The sequence below is a fragment of the Aulostomus chinensis genome, chromosome 6, assembly GCF_037954235.1.
Source record: "Aulostomus chinensis isolate RoL2024-O1b breed Wild chromosome 6, RoL_Achi_v1.0, whole genome shotgun sequence".
NCBI classification, from domain to species: domain Eukaryota; kingdom Metazoa; phylum Chordata; class Actinopteri; order Syngnathiformes; family Aulostomidae; genus Aulostomus; species Aulostomus chinensis.
The window spans coordinates 26,890,650-26,911,668 of NC_141325.1; the positions used below are offsets into that span (position 1 = coordinate 26,890,650).

Here is a 21,019-nt window from a genome sequence, read left to right on the forward strand (position 1 = left end):
ACCACCTTTATGTGAGCGCAACTCTCTTCTACACAGGTAGAGATGTTCATTTCTAATTCTGTTTCCTCGTAGTGCATCCACAGAGATCTTGCTGCTCGGAATGTTTTGGTAACCGAGGACAACGTGATGAAAATCGCTGACTTCGGCCTGGCAAGAGACATCCACCACATTGATTATTACAAGAAGACCACCAACGTATGTGTTGTTTTCATTTTTTGTAATATTGTTTACATTCTCTGCGTCATGTAGTCAGTGTAACACATATCTCTGCTCCCACAGGGACGTCTACCAGTCAAATGGATGGCTCCTGAGGCGCTGTTTGATCGGATATACACACACCAAAGTGATGTGTGAGTATTATGGGTCATTACTTCATCTCATCCAGGACAACCATTTGTTGTGGAGGAAACTCAGACGCTCCTGTGTCTTTCTGTCTGCAGCTGGTCATTCGGGGTGCTGCTTTGGGAGATCTTCACCCTCGGTGGCTCTCCGTACCCCGGCGTTCCCGTGGAAGAGTTGTTCAAGCTGCTGAAGGAAGGTCACCGGATGGACAAACCCTCCACGTGCACTCACGAACTGTAAGGAAATTTTATGCATTTATCATCAGACGCACAGGAAAACCATGGAGTATGTTTGTCTGAGCTGCAACAAACCAAAAGAATGAATCAACATCTTCTAGTAGAATCAGTCATGATATGTATCCAGTGGTTCTGTTTCATTTCATGAGAAAGTTTAGTTGATCAGTGGTGTGTTTATCTCTTGGTCAGAGCTGATGCACATCTGGATACATGGCCACTGTTGTGATGCATCTAAATAAATTCCAGCTCTTTACTAATGCAAAGTGTATGAATTAATAATTCTGCATTGGCCTGAGTTGGGACAGAGACTGACCTCACTCCGGCAGGCACTCAGGTTTTTGTCTGAACCAAACGGAACCTGAAACAATTATTGTTAGCTGAAGCACCCATCAGGTCCTGGGGCTCCTTTCTGAGTCAATAAAGCATTAATCCTGTTGTATCTCAGAGCATCGTTAAATCTTTACTCCCTCATAGCTTAGCTTTAGTGAGGAGAGGTGGGAGATATAGATTTAAAACCATCACAGAAATTAAAAAATGAATGTAAAAGTAGCACCATAAAATACTGAAGCCACAAATCACTAATGCATACCGTCATGAGAGCTGTACATAACATATTGATCTGAAAAGGTAACTCTTAATCCTCACCACCATCAAATTTTAAACAATAACAATTCATTTGGCTGGAAACCACCAGAATTTGACTGGCAAATCAAATTTCCAGTGAAAATTCTCACAGCGATAGTCCCAGAAGTCTTAATGTAACCCCAGGATTAACTTAAAGAAGTGTAAAAGGATCCTTTGGAAATGTGCAAGTAATGTTTGAATACTGCAAATAAAACTATCAGTGTGATATTGAAATGAAAAATTGGTATCAGGAGGATTTGTAGATACTTCATGGATGATATCATATAAGGTCTTTACTTTGTGAGTTAACACTGTGGATAGAATTAGGTTTGGAGCTTCTGGTCGAGGTTACATCGCCGGCGTGTCAGCTGTTGAGGAGTTTTTCCAGTGGTGTCTCTTTCTGTGTCCTCATGAGCTTCTTTTGCTATTAGAGCAGGTCCTGCAGCGAGTATCAAAGTGTTCCGGAATGGGATCTGTTATGAAACCTGAAAGGGTTTCCTGTTACTGCTGTGTGTCATGCTCGCCCCAAACCAGGCTGGCATTAGTATTTACATTACCCATGTTATTAGAAAGGGTTCAGTTGCTTAGCAACGTAATACTGTTCCCACCATTGTTTGCATGATGGCCAATAAAATGCTCAGAGGTTGAGGGAGTTCCAAGTTAATAGTTCAATTGTTCAGCCGCGGCTGGGTTGCAGGTTTCTGACTTTAGAAATAATGTAACAGTCCATTAATTCTGTTTGAATTAATGTAGCAAGATGGAGGACAACTGATGGATTTAGTCTCTCCCCCTGCAGGTACATGATGATGAGGGACTGCTGGCACGCTGTTCCCTCTCAAAGACCCACATTCAAACAGCTGGTGGAGGACCTGGACCGCTGCCTGGCCATGACATCCAACCAGGTAAGTCCCCCTGTCCCAGATACAATAGATGCACGTCCACACATACATACATTTAAATAAATAAATCCATTAAAAAAATGGGGATTAATAAGACTTGTCCTGTCCTGCATAAAGGAGTATCTGGAGCTGTCTGTGCCCCTGGACCAGTACTCCCCCAGCTACCCCGACACCCGCAGCTCCACCTGCTCTTCCGGCGAGGACTCTGTCTTCTCTCACGACGCTGGAGCCGAGGAGCCCTGCCTGCCAAAGCTCCCTCCCCACTCGAATGGGGCAGCCATTAAGAAACGCTGATACCTCATCTCCCTTCAGACCAACATTGACATTTCCTCCGCTCCCTGCCTCATGGGGTTGGACTCTTCCCCCACATTCCCAGAGATGAAGCTAACAAAACAGTGCCGCTCTGTGAGAAAGGAGCTCGGAGACACCTTGTAGAACTTGTTGGATCACATGGACTGAAGAGTGCAGCCGTTTCCTGGTTCTTTGCAGTGACGATGTTTATGGGGCACTTTGTTTTATCAAGAGAGGCAGTTTGTCATGGTGTCGGAAAAGAGTCGACTCCCACTCCTTTCATCCACAGGACCGGAGAATCGAAAGGACTGATCACATCAGGCTTTTTGTTAGTTAAGTTTGGTGGTTTCATCATCGGTGAAGGAGCCTCCTGCTTCACAGACCAAATCAAGGGACCTGCAGCATCGTGGTCCACTGCATCCTACACTATCGTCTTGTAAATACAGTTAGAAAATTATAAATATGAATATATATTTACACTATACTCTTATTTTTATTACCATAATTGATTTATTTTCTTTTGTACAAGGACGCTTTTGTTTGATCCATTTTTGAATATAGTCTGTAGGGGCAGTCGTTACATGAGAATATTTTAAATGCTAAGGATTACATGGCCAGTTTGTCCCGCTTTGATTCCCCTAAATTTATTGCATAATCATCAATGGAAAATATATATATTGAATTTTCTATTTTTTAATTGCTTTCCATGACACAGCCCGCAACTACTGCTGAGTTTTCTCCCCAGCAGTAGTTAGTCGTGCTAGACTTACGAAAGTGTGTGTGTGAGTGTGTGTGAGTCAGTGGTGGAAATGGCTGCGTGTGTGGTGGATAATTTTGCCTCATCTCATCCCATTACAGCTACAACTGTTACCTTATCTGGTTGTGCAACGTTCTTATTAAACCCAGTCGATGGCTTCGGTCAACACCCGGCACCTCCGTCGTGCATGCCTTCCATGTGATGAACTTCCACTGTAAATGCTTTAACAGGAGTTGCGTCTGCAGCCGTATTACTGCCGATGAAGGGTTGCAGAACACGTATGTCGTCATAAAAGGATTACATTAAATAAAATGCTATTGAAAACAAACCTGAGGCTTTCAGAGTTTGAACTGAACTCCTTAAAAGTGTCTATAGAAATTAAGAATTTCATGTTTGATGTAAATGATTTTTTTTTTTTTTTTTTAATTTTACATAGGTGGTCACTTCAATCATCTGTCCATTTAACAGTGCTGTGGGGGGGTGGGGTGATTAGATATGATAATGTGCTGCTGACATCAGAAGACATGTTGGCAAGCGCAGAGAGCCATCGCCAGCAGTAAACATGTAATTTATGGCTGTGTGAATGACCTGGCAAGTGCTGGTGCTACACTTTCATCCATCAGCCCCACCAACCTTGATGCCCGTGTCTGGCTCTGGCTTCCTGCCATTGGCTGATGCATCACCTGAATTGCAGTCTCCACGCAACAGGCTAAAATGAGCCACACTGGGCGACCCTCTTTTAAAAGCTGGCTCTTACCGCTTAGGTCAATGCAGTTAGCCTCTCATGTGAGCTGTATTTCAGCAGAGCTGTTAAATGGAGAGCACTGCGATGTTTAAAGTAACACCATTATCACGTGTCACAGCCCACAAGGTCACTCACAGTGGACGGCCACCTCCAAGGCTCCCACAAACACTTCCAGAACTCAAACAAACATGTGACCTTATTGTTTTGGGAAGAAATATCATCCCCACCTGGAAACAGGGAGCAGTAAAAGTCTCGTGTGTGCTGTGGTTGAGGTGATGATGAAGAGCTCCATTCAAGACTAGAAAGGCTTTATAACCTGCTAATGGTGCAGATGGAGGAGCAGAGGGGCTATTAGGTGGAGCGGATTATCACTTCTGACAGATGGCACAGGAAGAATTTGGTATATTAACAGTGAAAGAGCCAGTTGTGATGGGAGGCACGGGGAAGGTGTCGCGGCGTGTTTGGTGTTGGCAGTTATGATTCAGGAATGCGACAGTAGCCCATTAAAAGGTTTCTAATCGCAGAGATGAAAGAGGAAGGCAGCGCTATGTCCTGTTACCGTCTTCGCAGAGAAATTACTCCGACGACTGACTGGGGAATGTAAATTGATTTGGGAATACAGGAATTCCAGCCATCCAGGAATTAGACTGCACCAGCAACACCCTCTCTGGTCAACCGAAGACACTGATGACACAACATCTGTTGATTATCGTAACAACAGGAGCGTCACATTTTCAGCCAACTCGCTGGAATGTAAATGTTATGAACAATAAATTGTGGATGTTTTTGTTTTCAATTATTTATTTTTCTTCAAATTGTTGTCTACTGAAAATGTATGTCATTTCTATGTAACTTTGATTTCAGTTTCAGACCTGTGGTTCTTAATCTAGGTAGGAGGAGACCTTTGCCTTGCTGTCCAATCACTTTAAAATGAATAAAACTTCATTTGTGTTGCCCCTTTCACACAAAGATTGCAGTCCCGAGTGCTTTACAGCTTAACACTGCCCTGTTTGAAAGCAGCAGCCAATGAGAACCTCAGCCTCTGTACCAGTAGCACGTCTTAGTCACTCAGCGATGAATCAGTTCTGGGCTTCGTCTTTGTTATATACTTGATGATAATCTACATTAGGAGTGAGTAGAGTGAGTGTCATCGCTTACGTCACTGCTTGTTTCTGATCGGAGGGATTCAAAGTGTTGCAACTGTCCCCAGTCTCCCCTACTACCCTCCTACCTTCTCCGGCAGACACATCTTCCTATAGTTAGTGTTTTGGAAAGTTATTCATATAAATATTTTGTTGAATTGCCTTGCAAGCATTCTTTGGGAATAAACAAATCTTCACAAAAGGATGAATCAGCCTAAACGCTAGCATCTTTTGTAGATTCCGCGTCTTTTCTGGAAGTCAGTTAATAGGAGCAAGATGATGTTTCCTCTGTATTGTTGTTTACCAGAGGTGGATTGATTTATGCCTGTTCGGGATGATCGTGTCCAGGTCCAGAGAGCGAAGCCTGACACATGACCCGTCCTTCAACTCCCGGAGACACGTCATCAATCAGTGAACATGTCTCAGAGTGTCCTGGGAGGTTGACGCCGCTGGTGATGGTAGCGCTCGTCATGAGAGGGTTTGTGCTGATTTGAGCCTCCAGGAAAGAGGAACGGTGACATCAGCCTGTTGTTGTCTCCATCACAAATGAGATGATTATTTATGGGAAGGAGGGAGGAGAGTGTAACTGCACATGAGGGGACGGAGGGAAGGGTCTCATGAATCTCATCCTGGCCAGCGTCCATGAGCAAGGTGAAGGAGACATGTCTCTGGTCCTGGCATCCCTCCCTCTGCTGAGATCATGGAGTCAAGAGTCTGTGGTTAACTGCTGCAGACAGGCTCAGCTCCGATGCACCATAGATTTCAAAACAGTGCAGGAATTTTAATTCCCTGCTATTTGTTCACTGGGACAGATCCCCCACCCTTGTTCACAATAGCTAATTGTTATTTTGCCTCTAAATATGGTCGCTGTGGTTTTGGGTGCAGCAGAACAAAACATGTTGATGATGTCAATATTTTGTCGCAAGATGGTGAAATCTTAGCTATGAACTCTGCTGGCCTCTTGAGGGACGGATGACAGACGACGGCGGTGGGTGTCCCTGTCTCCTCTGTGCTCTTTGCTTGTTGATGTTTCTGTCTCGGTCGAGGGCCCGGGCCCCTGAATGTGAGATAGCTGTCTATGTGACAGGCCCCCGATGCCCCTCCGGCTCTGTGGGACAGACTGACAGACGGGGTGAGCCTGGGCCACGGGCCTGTCACTCTGCACATCTCACTATCGCCGTCTTCTTTCTCTCCCTCTGCAAATCAAAGAAAACAAAAGCAAATAAGTTTGTGGAGGCAAATTGAAGACAGTTCAAATCAATAAATATGACATTTGATTGTAGGTTGAAGTTAATTTAACATAAAATAGGACCCTGACGACAGTTGGAGCCAGTTGTTTGTTGCAGTGGTGGGTGCAAACCAGTTTAACGGGGATGGGGGGGGGGGGGCAGGCTGGTGTACTTTTGGGGCAGGTCAGCTGAGACAAAAAAAACCCCAGCATACTAAATATTTTTATTTCAGTACAGAGTACAGTCAGAGTACAAAAACAACACAAAACAATGATTAGTACTTCAGTAAGATTAGCCATTAGTTCAGCTTGTGGTGGTGTACTGCTCTAAAGGATCCCACTGGAATGTTGAGCCACATATTTGTTCCGCTAATTATGTCAGCAGTTTTGCTAGAAGACACTTGGAAAGGGCACAACATGCCCCCCCCCCCCCCCACACACACACACACACACACACACCAGTCCTGCATCTGTTCTCTTGGGTTTAAATCCAGTTCGATTTTTGGTTTTAACCAAAATGAGATGAGAACAACCTGATTTTCATTTTCAACCCCAAAAAATGAACATATCCAACAATAAGTTCATTTCTGACTTCAAATTTGTTACCAACTGTGATTACAACCCACAGCTTACATTGTCATTAGTATATTCAAAGTATTAATACATAAATACAATAAACTACATAGGGAAGAAGAAACAAGAGGGTCACAAGATTTTGTTGAAGTATGACTGATATTCAATAAATCTGGCTGTATGTTTATTGATATTAGAGGCACGGAAAGACATGACGCAAAACTGTGTTACCAGGGTTAATAACTGGCGTGTTGGACACTGCCATGTTCAAACATGGAGTCTTGGTTTCTACTCATCCGTCCAAATGGATGAAAACACACAGAATCAGCCTGATAAGAAACATAGACAATTACGATTACAGGGCGTTCATGATAATTATAGGGTCACAGAAAACCCAGTGATTACAAAGTGAGTTCTTGGTATACAAGATGTTACAGGTTTAAGTTCTTAAAAACAAGCATAGGAAAGAGAAAAAGGACCAGCCTCTTAGCCCCCAGCAGCTAATTGTATCATAATAAAACATTTAGACGGTATTTAGAGTGTAATTTTCCTTCCAGACTCCATTTTCACAATTGTAAATATTATATGTATATATATATATATACACATACATACATATATACATATACATATATATACATATATATATATATATATATATATATATATATATATATATACATATATATATATATACACACAATTTTTTGTTGTTGTTGTATTCAAGTTTACCTGATGCATTCTGACCTAAAGTGTTTCTATTCTGTATCTGTGCCATGATGGTGGGCATACTGGTGGCACAGGTGTGGTCAGGTACACGAGATGGGTGAAGATGTTGGGCGGGGGGGAGGGGGTGCTGGAGACCGGGGGCAGCAGAAGGGGCGTCCGCCCGGCAAGGTGTGTTTTGGCATCCATACAAAACCTGAAGCCTACAGGCACGGCCCCGCCTCTTTCCCACCAGATCGACTTTCTTCAGCCCAGGAATGAGACACAGACACCTCCTCCAGGCTGAGACATATAATCTGGGCCTGTCAGGGCCTTTATCAAACAGGATCAACTGGTGCGCTGCTCCTTTCTCCACAGTCCCCACAGGCAGCAGAATACCTGCACATGCATTCCTCCGACACATCCCCGTCCCAAGAGGCATATCACCTGTCTTTTATGGCAGCTTGGCTTGAGGAGGGTGGGGGAGGGCAGGGCAGGGGTACAGTTGCTCCTTCTCTTTGTCCTGACTGAAAACCAAGAGAGCAACATGGAGGGTTGTCCTGATTCCTCAGACTCTCAAAATGTCTAATCCTGTAAGTTGTGTGACTACCCTGCCAAGATGGTGCAGATGAGAGTTGTTGATTGTGACAGATGAGTTCGGAGGGCTTTTTATAGCCCTCTGACGGTACTGCGGCTCACCTCAGGCAGCTCTCTGCTGCTCAGCCGGTTCAGCTCCTTCCAGCTTTGCGGGTCTGTGCACTGAGTGACCAGATAAGAGAGGGGATGTATCAAAGCAGCAGCGCTGTTGTGCTCACGACTCTAATCATATCACTCGCCCTTGAGCCATATGTCTTTGTACTCTCTTTAATTGAATTGAGCCGGGATGAGATTGGCTGACATACCTTCCAGTGACTGAACCACAGAACGAGAGCAATTTAGGATGCTTCTCTTCCAAGAATTGCCTGCAGCTTAATCTTGAAGCCCGCTTTTATTTTGCACTTTTCTTTTGAAAGGTTTGTAAAGGGACTTATCCGAGGTATTAACCGTTATTAACTGATACTCATCAGTGTGAGGTACTGAAGACATATTTATCAAACATGACAGCTCAGCATGACAAACATTTATGTTACTGAATTCCTCCGACACGCGTGAATGCATTGAGAGGATATCTGATGTCAACTCAGGATTCTGGGCATCTATCAGCCGCAGGCCTCGTTGTCCACTCCCGTTCATCACCCACATCTCCAAACCCTCTTCAGTACAGGAAGAGCGTAACGTGTGCGTACATGTCTGGAGTCTCAGCACCTTTCTGGCTCCTGTGTGGAGCGCACTGCCTGGAGCTGCTGGGATTTTCCCTAAAAAGAAGTGAGGTGAAACAAATTTGCTCTTTCTTCTTGGTTTTTCCTGTTCCCTGAGTAGCCAGGAGGCCAAACCGTGAAAAGGCAACAGGACTGGAAACAGACAGACAGAGAGGTCTTTTCAGCCTCTCTGGCCCAGAATCAAAATGGGATGTGGGCTTGAAACTGAAGAGAACGCAGTCAGTGTTTAACAAGTCTGTGACGTCGACTTGAAGTTATCCAAACAGTGCTGATTCCCATCTAAACTGAATTTAGAGTACATACTTGCCAGGCAGGATATAATGTGAGTCTGGCACAGGACACAGGAACACTTAATGATGTTTGATGACTAGTTTTTGCCAATCTCAGCAGGGCCGAGTGCTACTTTTACTGTTGAGCTCAAGTGAGTGGTAACTTGGCTGAACTTTCCATTTATTGCTTGAAAAGTTGATCCGAGTTGAGGCCACTGTGGATGCACAGCTGCTAATGCTATACCCGCCGGAGAGACATGCTGAGGCTGCACTGCTGCACGAAAACACTCCAGATCCTCAACGTTTGAACTCCGGTCACACACTCTTTCTAAAAAGCCCTGACAAAATATGAACATTTGTGCATTTTGCCATTCTTTAGGAGTTAAAGGGAGGACATGTTCTCAAAATAGTCTTGTCAAGCAAAACCTGAGACGTGTTTATTGCGCTGGCACTGGAGGGGTTCATATCTGTGCCTCACACAGGGCATGTTCAGGATTCCAGCTGCTGGTTCATGCTCCATTTTCTATGCCATGCAATTATACTGGTTCCCACCGGAGGTTTGGCTTGGGTGGAGCTCTGCAAGGAGCAAGCTCAGGCATTAACTGCTCCTCACTGAGCACAACTTACATAAATCCACTTGTGCAGCATGCAACCAAAACACATTGCACCAAAGCACAAAAGAAAATAAACCATACAAATAGCTGCTGAACAGGAAATGACTTTCCCTAACTGGATAAGGCTGAAAGAGGCACCGCCCTTAATTTTGTAAATGATTTATGTTTGAGTTCAGTCCCTGTGTAGATGTACGTTGCAGGGTGGCATCGCAGGGATAATTACTCAGATACTTCAGCTCTCTGATAGACATCAAACTGGCCCACAGCAGAGAAAAGATCTGACAGTTTTCAAACGAGGCCTCTGAAGAAGTTCTGGGTTCTTCTTCTTCTCTCAATCATCAAGGTAAAGCACACGAGAGACCACATGCAACTTAGTGAAGGAAAGAATATGTCAACTCCACCTATTTCATGGATGAATTTATTGAAAGTGCGTTTATAAGTTTGATTTAAAAGGAACATAAAGGAACTGGTGCTGTGTTCTGCTGCCTCTCGGGATGGAGTGCGAGAGGTCGGGATGGTGCGTTGACAGCAAGTCTGTGTTTCGGGAGCTCATTGCTTGTGACAACAGAGTGGTTGTGAGGGAGGGTTGGTGATGCCTGGCACCAAGGCTGCAGCCTGGTCACTGCGTCTCTCTCTGCACGTCCGCCTGCTTGGACGAGCTTTATGTTATGGAGCACAGCGCCCTCTCGTGTCATAAGTAAGTACTGATGTTCTCTTAGAAAACTGTGTTTCTGTTCCCCATGTGTTGCTAGCCCATTGAAGTTCAGCAAAATAAAGTGTCTTTGCCTAGATTGCCACCTTGTGGTTGAATGAGTCCACTGATGCGCTGTACGTTTAGCAGACTTTGTCCTCTTTGGTCAAATATAAATCATCTTTATTCTATTAAGGCAATTTCCTGAGATGACATTAAATAATCACCTGAAAAGCTTTTGAATATACCATTGATTTTGACCTTTGACCTTTTGGAGATAAAATTTCATCGAAATTCTAGAAGGGGCGATTTCTTTCACAGACAGGAACCAACAGCAGATGGTTTCCATCAGTGCTTCCATCAATGCGTCCATCGTGTGTGATGTGGGGCCACAACAGTAGTTGATGACTCTGAGACCACTCTGAATTTATAAAGGTGCTCATCAAGAGCAGCGCTGGACTTTATCGTTCCATTTATTTTATCTTTCAGGTTGATCCTCATCGTTAGCAGCAGGGTAGGTCTATGAATCTGTAACTGAATGAGCTCTGACATTTGTCCTGTGTTTATGGAGGGAGTTGGTGATTTGCTGCAGTTTCGAACCGTTTCTGTCGTCTGCCATCTTCCCCTGTGTTCCAACCATAGTCTCTGCAACCGTAAGAGACAGACGAACCAGTAGGTCATAGAAAAAGACATTTTCATCGGTGTCCCATCTGCAATAAACCTTCGAACCACGAGTCTGGTTCATAACAGTGATTAGGACTTGTATGGCTGCCTCTGGTTCACCCCTCATCTCACATGGTGCAGAGGCCTCCCTCGAAATAAAAACACAACTGTGGACTTGACGACAGTTATTTGGAGGAAAAACTGGTCATGAAGGTGAACGTGATGTTCCACAACGCTGAGCAGAAGACTCTGCATGAATAAGGACAACTGATGAATGACTGCGATGACATCCGTGTGTAAATATAACACCTGAAAGTGGTAAAAGCACGCAGGCCTGTGGGGATCCAGTGGAATATCACTGTGAGATCAGTGAGCCAACATGTACTGCTGTAGAGTCCTCAGCCTCCCTGATGGCGGTCCCCTACTTCGTCTGACAGGTGTCGTACTGGAAGAAATGATTCAGGGCTGTGACTGCAGCTGCAGAAGTCTCTGGTGATAAAATGAGTGTTTCAAGATGTATAATATGCAGATGTTGCTCAGGGACAACACATGTGACTACTTCAACTCATAGTAGTGGTAGTAGTATATACTTCATTCCATGTTATGAGACATTTGCATGACATTTTGTCATAATTAGCATCTGATTTATTAAGTTGTGTCCGGAAACTAATTTTATACAAGGTGAGCTTGAGCTTTGACCACAATCCGAACATAAGTATAAAATTTAAAGGAATTTCCTTAATTTGTTAATGAAATAATATTGAATAACCATTTATGTCACCATCTGAATTTAAAAAGAAAGACAGAATGCAGCTTAATCTTTCACTGCACTATGTCAAAAACACCATAGTCTAGGTGCCCCGTCATGGATGCTGATAATTTAGAGATGAATTATTGATGATTAAAATGACACAGAACTGCAATCAGTGATGCTAAATCACAGTTCCCAGTGTCTGCATGCAAGTTTGTCACTCTAAAAAAGAAAAAAGGGGGGGGGTACATTTATAATTTAATATACTGCAGTTCATTGTGCATGCAGAAGACATCAGGGATTCGTCCTTAGCTGATTTTACCCTGTTTAACTTCTGCTGACTCAGATAAGTATTGATGAGGTGGCTGTATTATCAAATGTTGTTGATTGATCCGGTAGCACATTGACAGTGACATTTTCAAAACCTTCAATAAAACATGAATGGCTTTTTTAATTCATAGAGAAACCATGTTACAAAGTAATAACAACAACTATTTCAGGAGAATCTCCAAAGACCTGTAGTGTTTCAGTCAATCCGACACTGACAGAACGAGCTGAACAAGAGGAAAGCCAGATTCACTTTAACTACGATGTAAGAACAATGTTTCCTTTGAGTGATGACCTTCTTTCGCTGGTTCTAGTTCACCACCTTCATAATGTTTAAAAAAATTGTCAGACTACACCACCACACACACACACACACACACACACACACACACACACACACACACACACACACACACACACACACACACACACACACACACACACACACCACTACTGACATATTAATCAATACATGCATATTTTCTTCTCTGCAGCAGGATGACGTTGCATAACACCTGATATTATATGTCCACATCATATAAAGACTTCTGGAAGCATAAATCTTCCATCAGCACTGAAGTGTGTGTGTGTGTGTGTGTGTGTGTGTGTGTGTGTGTGTGTGTGTGTGTGTGTGTGTGTGTGTGTGTGTGTGTGTGTGATTGTAAATAATTCACTGTCAGCCAGGACACTGCCTGCAGGTCCTAGTGCGAGAAAGCAGACTTGATCGTCATTCCTGCAGTGTGTCGTCTGGCAGCAGCTCCTGAGATACACGGAGAGAGATAGCGCCGATCCAGGGAGGCTGCGGAGCACTCACACCCACCGAGGATACACTCCCCTCCCTCCCTCCTTCTCTCACCCATCCCCTTTCTCTCAACTCTGCACTCAGCATTATGAAAACTGCTGCGGTGGTGGACAGATCTCCTCTCAACAACACCCCTGACTGAAACTTCAAGAAGCTCAGTCACAAACAGCTTCCCTCCCTTCCTGCCTGAGGATGCTGGAGCTTGGCTGGAGATGGCTCAGTCTGGTCTGCCTGTTGGTTCTGTGTCTGTCACTCTCTCTCCTGGGGGAAGCAAATGCCAGGAGAGCCCCAAAGATCCCCCGCTGCCCTGCGACCTGCTCCTGCACCAAAGACAGTGCATTCTGTGTGGACACCAAGGCGATTCCAAAGAGCTTCCCACCTGGAATCATCTCTCTGTGAGTAAAAAAATGAATAAATAAATAAAAAATCCTTCCACTGATCAGAAGCAACTGTATGAAGGCAGCAGGCTGCTACACCACTGATGTCACCCTCAGTAGCTAACAATGATGGAATCCCTTCTGAATGTAAACACAGGCATGTAGGTATGTGATGTTTTTGCTGCAGAGAGGTGTAGCCCAGACAGGGTGCTGTAATAGTAATAATCCTAATAATAATAATGTTATCATGGTATAAAAAAACAATGTTGCTCTGCCATATGTTGAACTTGAGGAGCACAGCAGTAAATCCTCCTGGAGCTCCAGGGAGGAGACAGAGAGCTGCTTCTCCTCTGAGAGCTTCCATCTGACCGAGGTAGAGAGGTTCACTCAGGCTAATGACACAGAAAAATCATGCCTGGATGTAGGCAGGTTTTGCTGAGGAGGCTGCAGCGTACTTCCTTTTCATCTGATCTTGACCCCCTGGGAAACCCGTGGATTCAAGAGCACAGGCTGCCGGAGGTGTCCTCGATACAGAAGAAGAAAAAGACGGAAGTTATGTGTCCTAGTTTAGGATAACATTTCACTCTACTTCATATTCAAACCTGCATCCTGAGATATGAAAGAATAAAAATGATTCCGCTGTGACATCACAAGCTTTACCTCCGCCTGCTGTCAGTAACTGTTTGTTTGTGTGAGCAGGACGATGGTGAACGCAGCCTTCACCACCATCCCAGAGGGAGCGTTCTCACACCTTCACCTGCTGCAGTTCCTGTGAGTCCTCTGACCTACAACACATGTATTCAACCATACAGCCGCACAAATGAACACTGTTTCTGCAGGTAAAGCGCTCACACCGCTGATGTTGTAGACGTCTTTTGTGTTGCTGTGACAATGAAAGGACTTGAGCCACTAGAAATGAATGGTTATTCTAAACAGTGGTGACATAGCAGTAATACAAGCAAAGTGTCTGTATCAGTGTCATTGCCCATGACTGACCCCCTTCAGCTCGGCCCTGATAGACAAAGGCCTGTTTCTCTGCTCAGATGCAGTCATGAGTGTGTGTTTGACTTGAGCTCGCGCACGCGCGCGCGTGTGTGTGTGTAAGTTTGCTTGTGTTTATTTTTTAGATATCACAATTGCCAGTAATGTTTTGAAATTTTGCCTGTGACTTTCTTGCTTTTGAGACACAGAGGTTATTCAGGTTCAGCCAAGGACAGATATCGTTTAAGGGTATTTAAGTAGCAGTCAGTTGCTGCCGCCTTCATCCAGACGTTTTAGTCAGCGTGGTGTTTTCTTCTGTCTGCAGGCTCTTGAACTCCAACACATTCACTATGATTTCTGATGATGCCTTTGCTGGTCTGTCACACCTGCAGTATCTGTGAGTCAACTCACCATACACACTCCTGCTGCTTCCACAGGATTTTGCTTTCCAGGCAATTTGTGGATGATTTCCTTGTCCTGGTACCAATATTGGTTAAGATGTGAACGGTACTTAATCCTAAGTGAACTGATGAAGAAAACACAAAGGCAGCAAAAGGATCCTTTAGAGTGGCTACAAACAAACTTGCTGTGCTAGATCAGCTAATGTTAGCCAATGTGAGCTAACATTAGATATTACCAAACACCTACAGGTGTATAAGAGTAGCTGGATGGCGTTCTGTTACCCTCACTTTGTGCTTTAAAGGTTCATTTGAACTTTACAATAGTTAACCAAAAGTTAGATGAACTTTCTTTAAAGAATCGATCCATTTCCTGTCTTGCCCTTTTTTTTGGTTTCAGTTTGTCGAGTTTGATTTATTCCTCTGTAAAGTCAATAAAATCAACCTGACTTAATGCTGTATTGTGAGAATTGAGGAGTGGACTCTGCAGTCTGGCAAAGAATGCCAAAAGCCAAACTGAGCATAAATCATCCCATGACAGAGACATATGCTACCTCTGTTGTGTGATAAAGCTGAATGCACCAAATGTGAATTGATGGACTTTAGGAAGCAGTCAGCGGAAGGCAGGGAGCGAGCAGCTCTCCGGCTCTGGCTGCAGCCCAGCCACCAGACCTCTCTGCATCAATACCTCTACCCTTGTGAATGCTAATAACACCATTTTCATATCCAGCAGCCACCTCCAAAGACTCTGCACTCGCTGGATGTCCTGGGCTATGAATAGAGGGGGGATCAAATGATGCTGAGACTATGATACCCGTTGCATGATTATTTGAACACAGGCATTAGAAAGGTGTTTTCTTTGAGAGTGATTTCAGTTTAGAATTTTTCTTTCCTTTAAATGAAGATAGATGAGTTCAGCAGACATAATTAGACATCACTGGCTGATCACAGATGCGTAATTATCCGTGTATATCGATTTTCCGGTGTATGCACATGTGAAGTGATTTTCTAAAACATAATTAAGAAAAAGATGCAGTCATTTGCAATTATAACATTTTCAGTACAGCTTATTGTTTATGTTTATGTTCTGATGTCATTTTGGCCAACCAAATTCTTCTTGAAAGTGTAAAATATCCTGTCTCCTTTACATATCTTTGTCATAAGTTTTTGATAACATTTGAGAGATCATTGCAGTAGTAGCTGGTTTTTTTCTCACTCATATGAGCTTGAAATTTCAGTTTCTATTTTCATATTCTCATTTGTGGCTAACTGAAGCTCAGCTTAGTCCTCAAACTAAGACGAAGGCCGTTAGCTTTTCCTCATCATGAACCGACCCTGACGCTCCTTTTATCAGCTGAGCTGACAGCACACGCTCCTGTGTGACTGATGTTCTCTCACTCAGGTTCATCGAGAACAACGACATCCAGACTCTCTCCAAGTACACCTTCAGAGGACTCAAATCCTTGACTCACCTGTGAGTATTGTGTTGACTCCATACATTGTCTGCTAAATAATTCAGAGCCGGCTGCGGTTGTCACTTTGCACCAAGCTGTCTTTGTGGTAGATGTGTTGAGAGGATATTTAACCACACAGTCGACATTCATCACAATAATGACTCCTCCTCCTCCTCCTCCTCAGGTCTCTCTCCAACAACAACCTGCAGCAGCTGCCCAGAGACATCTTTAAACATCTAGACATCCTCACAGATTTGTAAGTGCCCCCCCAAACACACACACACACACACACACACACACACACACACACACACACACACACACACACACACACACACACACACACACACACACACACACACACACACACACCTGCAGTCTGTCACAGCTTAACTGCTGTGTTCCCCTGTGGGTTCAGTGGACGGTCTGATTGGTGCAGAGTTTCTGTTTGTCCCTCTTGAGTTTTTGAAGACTCAAGCTGGATTGAAGCATTTGCGACCTACTTCTCTCCTCCCACCCCGGTATTCAGAGACCTCCGAGGGAACTCTTTCCGCTGTGACTGTAAAATCAAGTGGCTGGTGGACTGGATAGAAAAGACAAACACCTCAGTGCCGGCCATCTACTGTGCAAGTCCATTTGAATTCCAGGGACGCAGAATCCACGATCTCGCACCAAGAGACTTCAACTGCATCAGCGCAGGTTGCACATTTTGTCAATTCTTACGAACTACCAGTGCAAAAAATGTTCTTTATAATTGGTTTAATGCTTTGTTTTCTCCTGGTAGATTTTGCCGTTTACGAAACCTTTCCTTTCCACTCTGTGTCGGTGGAGTCTTATGAGTTCAGTGGGGATCAGTTTGTGGTCTTTGCTCAGCCTGACACAGGTTTCTGCACCCTGTTTGTGTGGGATCACGTGGAAATGGCCTTCAGGAGATTTCACAACATTACCTGTAAGTTGCTGGCTATAAAAAGCCTTTCAAAACTCTTCCGTACCATTTTTTTCTAAACGGCCATTCTGGCTTCTGTGTCCCTGCAGCTCGTTCTGCTGTGTACTGCAAACCAGTGGTCATCAACAACACACTTTACATGGTGGTGGCTCAACTTTTTGGTGGATCTCACATCTACAAGTAAGACTTTTAATTTGATCTTGAATACTGACAGAAAACATGCAGTATTTTTGAGGAATGCAATGACATTTTTGGAGACATTGATTTTTCTCAAACATTTAAGAGAAATTTGAAAGAAAGTTGATTCTGCAGTTACATGTCAGCAGATGATTAGCTTAGCTTAGCATAAAGTCTACAAACAGCTTTTCTGGCTCTGTCCGATTTAAACAATAACTGGAAAATGAACATGGCGACTTTGAGGAGGTGATAATGTGCCACCGTAGATGGCAAGTAGATGTAATTCCAGCCTCCAGTCTCCTGGTGAGAGACTGTATGGTTGTGGAACTCAGGAAAGTGGGAGGTTTTTATGAGTTCAGGAACGTAACGTCACTCAGTGTGGCAGTGTTTGATGACAGTTTTTGTGTAGCTTATGTAATGTTAGCCTCCTGGCTAGCTAAGTAACTTTGCCTGACAGAAATCAGTTCAAATTTTGACCTCCTGAGTTTCACGTCATTTTTCATTCAGTATCAGAGATGTGGCTGTTTGTCACTTTGGGGCAAGCATGTTGTCCATTTGTTATCATTACGTGAAGCCTCTTCAGACTTTCCAAAAGCAAACTTTTCCACTTCCCAGATCAACACACAATTATACTTGGAGGTGGTTGCCAGGCAACCAGTGTGGCTATCCTCTTGTTGTTAGTCATCTGTCTCTGTAGAACAAAGCCAGGGCAGCTGTTTCCTCGTGGTTCTGGCTTTAATGCTAAGTTAAGCTAACAGCTGTTGGATGCTGCTTCGCTGCAGAGATGAGAGTGACTTTGATCTACATGTCAACCACTGGAAAGAAAGCAGGCATGTTTCCCAAAAGGATTTCTTTACTCGTGAGAGCCTTTAGGAATACAATCAAATCTTTTTTAATCCCAGGTGGGAAGAGGACCCCCAGCGCTTTGTGAAGATCCAAGACATTGACACAACTCGGGTGAGGAAGCCCAACTTTGTGGAGACCTTCCAGGTGGATGAGGAATGGTACTTTGTTGTAGCAGACAGTTCCAAGGCTGGCTCAACCAGCATTTATCGGTGGAACAGCAATGGCTTCTACTCTCACCAGTCCCTCCATCCCTGGCACCGAGACACTCATGTGGAGTTCCTGGATGTTGGAGGAAAGCCTCACCTCATCCTCTCCAGCGCCTCTCAGTCACCGGTGGTCTACCAGTGGAATCGAAGCCAGAAGCAGTTCGCTTTCTTCTCCCAAATCACAGAGTTGGCTGACGTGCAGATGGTGAAGCACTTCTGGGTGAGGAAAGTTCTTTACCTTTGTCTCACGCGCTTTATCGGTGACTCCAAGATCCTCCGCTGGGAAGGGCAGCGCTTCACAGAGATCCAGACTCTTCCCTCCCGGGGCTCCATGGCAGTGTATCCTTTCACGGTGGGCCTCCGCCAGTATCTTATCCTTGGAAGTGATTTCTCCTTCTCCAGAGTTTACTTGTGGGATGACCTCACTCAGCGCTTTCAGCCCTTCCAAGAGCTCAACATGAGAGCCCCGCGGGCCTTCAGCATGGTCTCTGTCGACAACAAGGACATAATGTTGGTCGCCAGCTTCAAAGGCAGCACTCTGGCCTACCAGCACCTAGTGGTGGATCTCAGTGCCAAGTAGACACGTGGGAGTGGAAGAGGAAGGAGGTGACGTGCCAAATCCATGAAAGACAGTTCAATGGTTAGTTTTATCTTCAACTAAAGGTATGCTGTTTCACCCGAGGCGTCTAATTAAATGAGATTTCTGTAATCATATCTAGGAACGTCACTTAACACCTGGAAGACATCATGTTATAATTCACAGTATCAGTAACATGCCAACACAAGGGTCAAGTCTCTGCCTCTGCTCAGCATTAACCGCATTTCCTGGACAATTTTTGTCATCACTAAGTTGTAAATTGTACTCGACTAATGTGAAAATGAAATGCATGTGCATCTATCGAACTATTCACTGGATGAGACTGGTTATTGTAGCTAAGTGAAAAACCATAGAGGTTTTGAACGTCACACTGTAAATGACCTGTGCAGCATTTGCATGTAAGAATGATTTAACTAAAACAAGCAATATTGTTCAGTCTGTCATTATGTTTATACGAGATTTCAATATTTTTTCTGCAATAACATGTGATCAGCGCCAACTTGAAGCCTAGACGGTTACACTGAAGCCCCCACATGAAATGAAACTGTGAACAAATGCAAGTGTTGCTCAACATTCATGAGTATATTTCCCGATTATGCAATAACGTGCCAAACAAATAAAGAAATAAATGTCCTCCCAGTCCACAACAGAGGTATTTTGTAGGAGACAGGACTATGATTAAGCTCCAGAGCCTCACACACTTGGGAGGCATAATAAAAACTCAGCGAATGTGTATTAGTTATTAAATGTTCTAATGCTATTTTATGCTTTTGAATGTTTATTCAGTTATTGCAGTGTACATTGACACATGCGCAAGTTCTGCAGGGCTTGATTAAATCCAGCTATATAGTCGCTGAAAAGCTCTGTGTCTTCTTGTGTCATACGTCTGCACCGCTCTTCAACACGCACGCCGACACTTAACACGTCTCCTTCTGTTAACCCGTCTTAACTACAACAAAACTACACATTACATGTCTGCAGTGTGCAACAGTCAAACAGGAAAGGTTTGCAGACAAACACATATTGAACTGTTGAAAAAGATATCGTGTTGCAAGTAGAATAAACCTGTGATTCAGGAACCCAACTGAAAAGTTGGGATGCCCCCTCAGCTCACGAAAAGCTTTAGATTCACAGTTGTCAAGTCAAGTGAATTTTGATTATATAGCAGCAAATCACAACAATAGTTGTGCAGGTCCAGTACCACACTCCTTCAATTAATCTACACCCAACAATTCTCCATGAGCAAGCACATCCTGCAACAGTGGCAATGAAAACCTTCCTTTTAACAGGCAGGAACGTGGAGCAGATCCAGGATCAGTGGGGACGGCCTTCTGCTTTGACCGGTTGGGGGGAAAGAGAGCAGGAGAGCGGGGCAGAGACAAAGACAGATAATGGAGGAAGACAGATATGCAGAAGGAAAGAGTGGGATGGAGATAAAGAGGCAGCACTGGGGATCTGGGAGGTGAGGAAGCTCAAAGGCTCTCCGGAGAAGAAGATGAGTTAGTAACACATATGAGTATGATTTATGTATAACACATGCAGGAGGACAGAGAGGACAGAGGAGGAGAGAGAGGCCCAGTGCATTATGGGAGATCCCAGGCAGTCTAAGCCTATAGCAGCATATCTAAGGGCCAGCCTAAGCAGCCCTGACTAAAAGCTTTATCACAAAGGAAGGTCTTAAGTCTGCTCCTCATCGTAGGGAGGGTGTCTGCATCCCAGACTGAAACTGGGAGACGGAGGGGAGCCTGATACCTGAAGGCTCTGGCTCCCATTCTACTTGTAGGAACTCTAGGGACCACAAGTAACCCTGCATCCTGGGAGCAAAGGGTTCTAGCAGGATAATAGGGGACTAGGAGCTCTGTCAGATAGGAAGTTGCCTGACATGAGCACATATCTGAATCACACTCTTGATCATCTTATTCTGACTTCTCCCCCCCCCCCCCCCCTTTATAACAAAGACTGCACTCCAGGTAGAAAAATTCCAAACTCCATTGTGCTGACACCTAAAGAAATGGAATCAACAGTTGTGTCTTTCCAGTTGTATCTGGATTGGCGCGT

General features: G+C 44.2%; 2 protein-coding genes across 6 annotated transcripts in view; both read left to right on the forward strand.

Moving 5' to 3' along the window:
• fgfr1a (fibroblast growth factor receptor 1a) overlaps window positions 1-3,061 on the forward strand; it is a 30,005-nt gene extending 26,944 nt beyond the window's left edge. For all 5 annotated transcript variants that reach the window (XM_086207260.1, XM_086207259.1, XM_086207262.1 and 2 more), the window contains 5 exons: window positions 73-195; window positions 280-350; window positions 441-578; window positions 1,999-2,104; window positions 2,219-3,061. In XM_086207260.1, coding sequence (XP_086063386.1) covers window positions 73-195; window positions 280-350; window positions 441-578; window positions 1,999-2,104; window positions 2,219-2,395 — 615 coding nt within the window. In that variant the 3' untranslated portion in view covers window positions 2,396-3,061. The remainder of the gene's footprint in view (window positions 1-72; window positions 196-279; window positions 351-440; window positions 579-1,998; window positions 2,105-2,218) is intronic.
• Window positions 3,062-12,927: 9,866 nt separating this feature from the next.
• lgi3 (leucine-rich repeat LGI family, member 3) lies at window positions 12,928-19,813 on the forward strand. Its single transcript, XM_086207264.1, has 9 exons — window positions 12,928-13,373; window positions 14,055-14,126; window positions 14,662-14,733; window positions 16,137-16,208; window positions 16,373-16,444; window positions 16,718-16,887; window positions 16,973-17,137; window positions 17,224-17,314; window positions 18,214-19,813. Exons 1-9 carry the CDS (start codon window positions 13,171-13,173, stop codon window positions 18,941-18,943), a joined length of 1,647 nt encoding a protein of 548 aa, XP_086063390.1. The 5' UTR covers window positions 12,928-13,170; the 3' UTR covers window positions 18,944-19,813.
• Window positions 19,814-21,019: the final 1,206 nt, after the last annotated feature.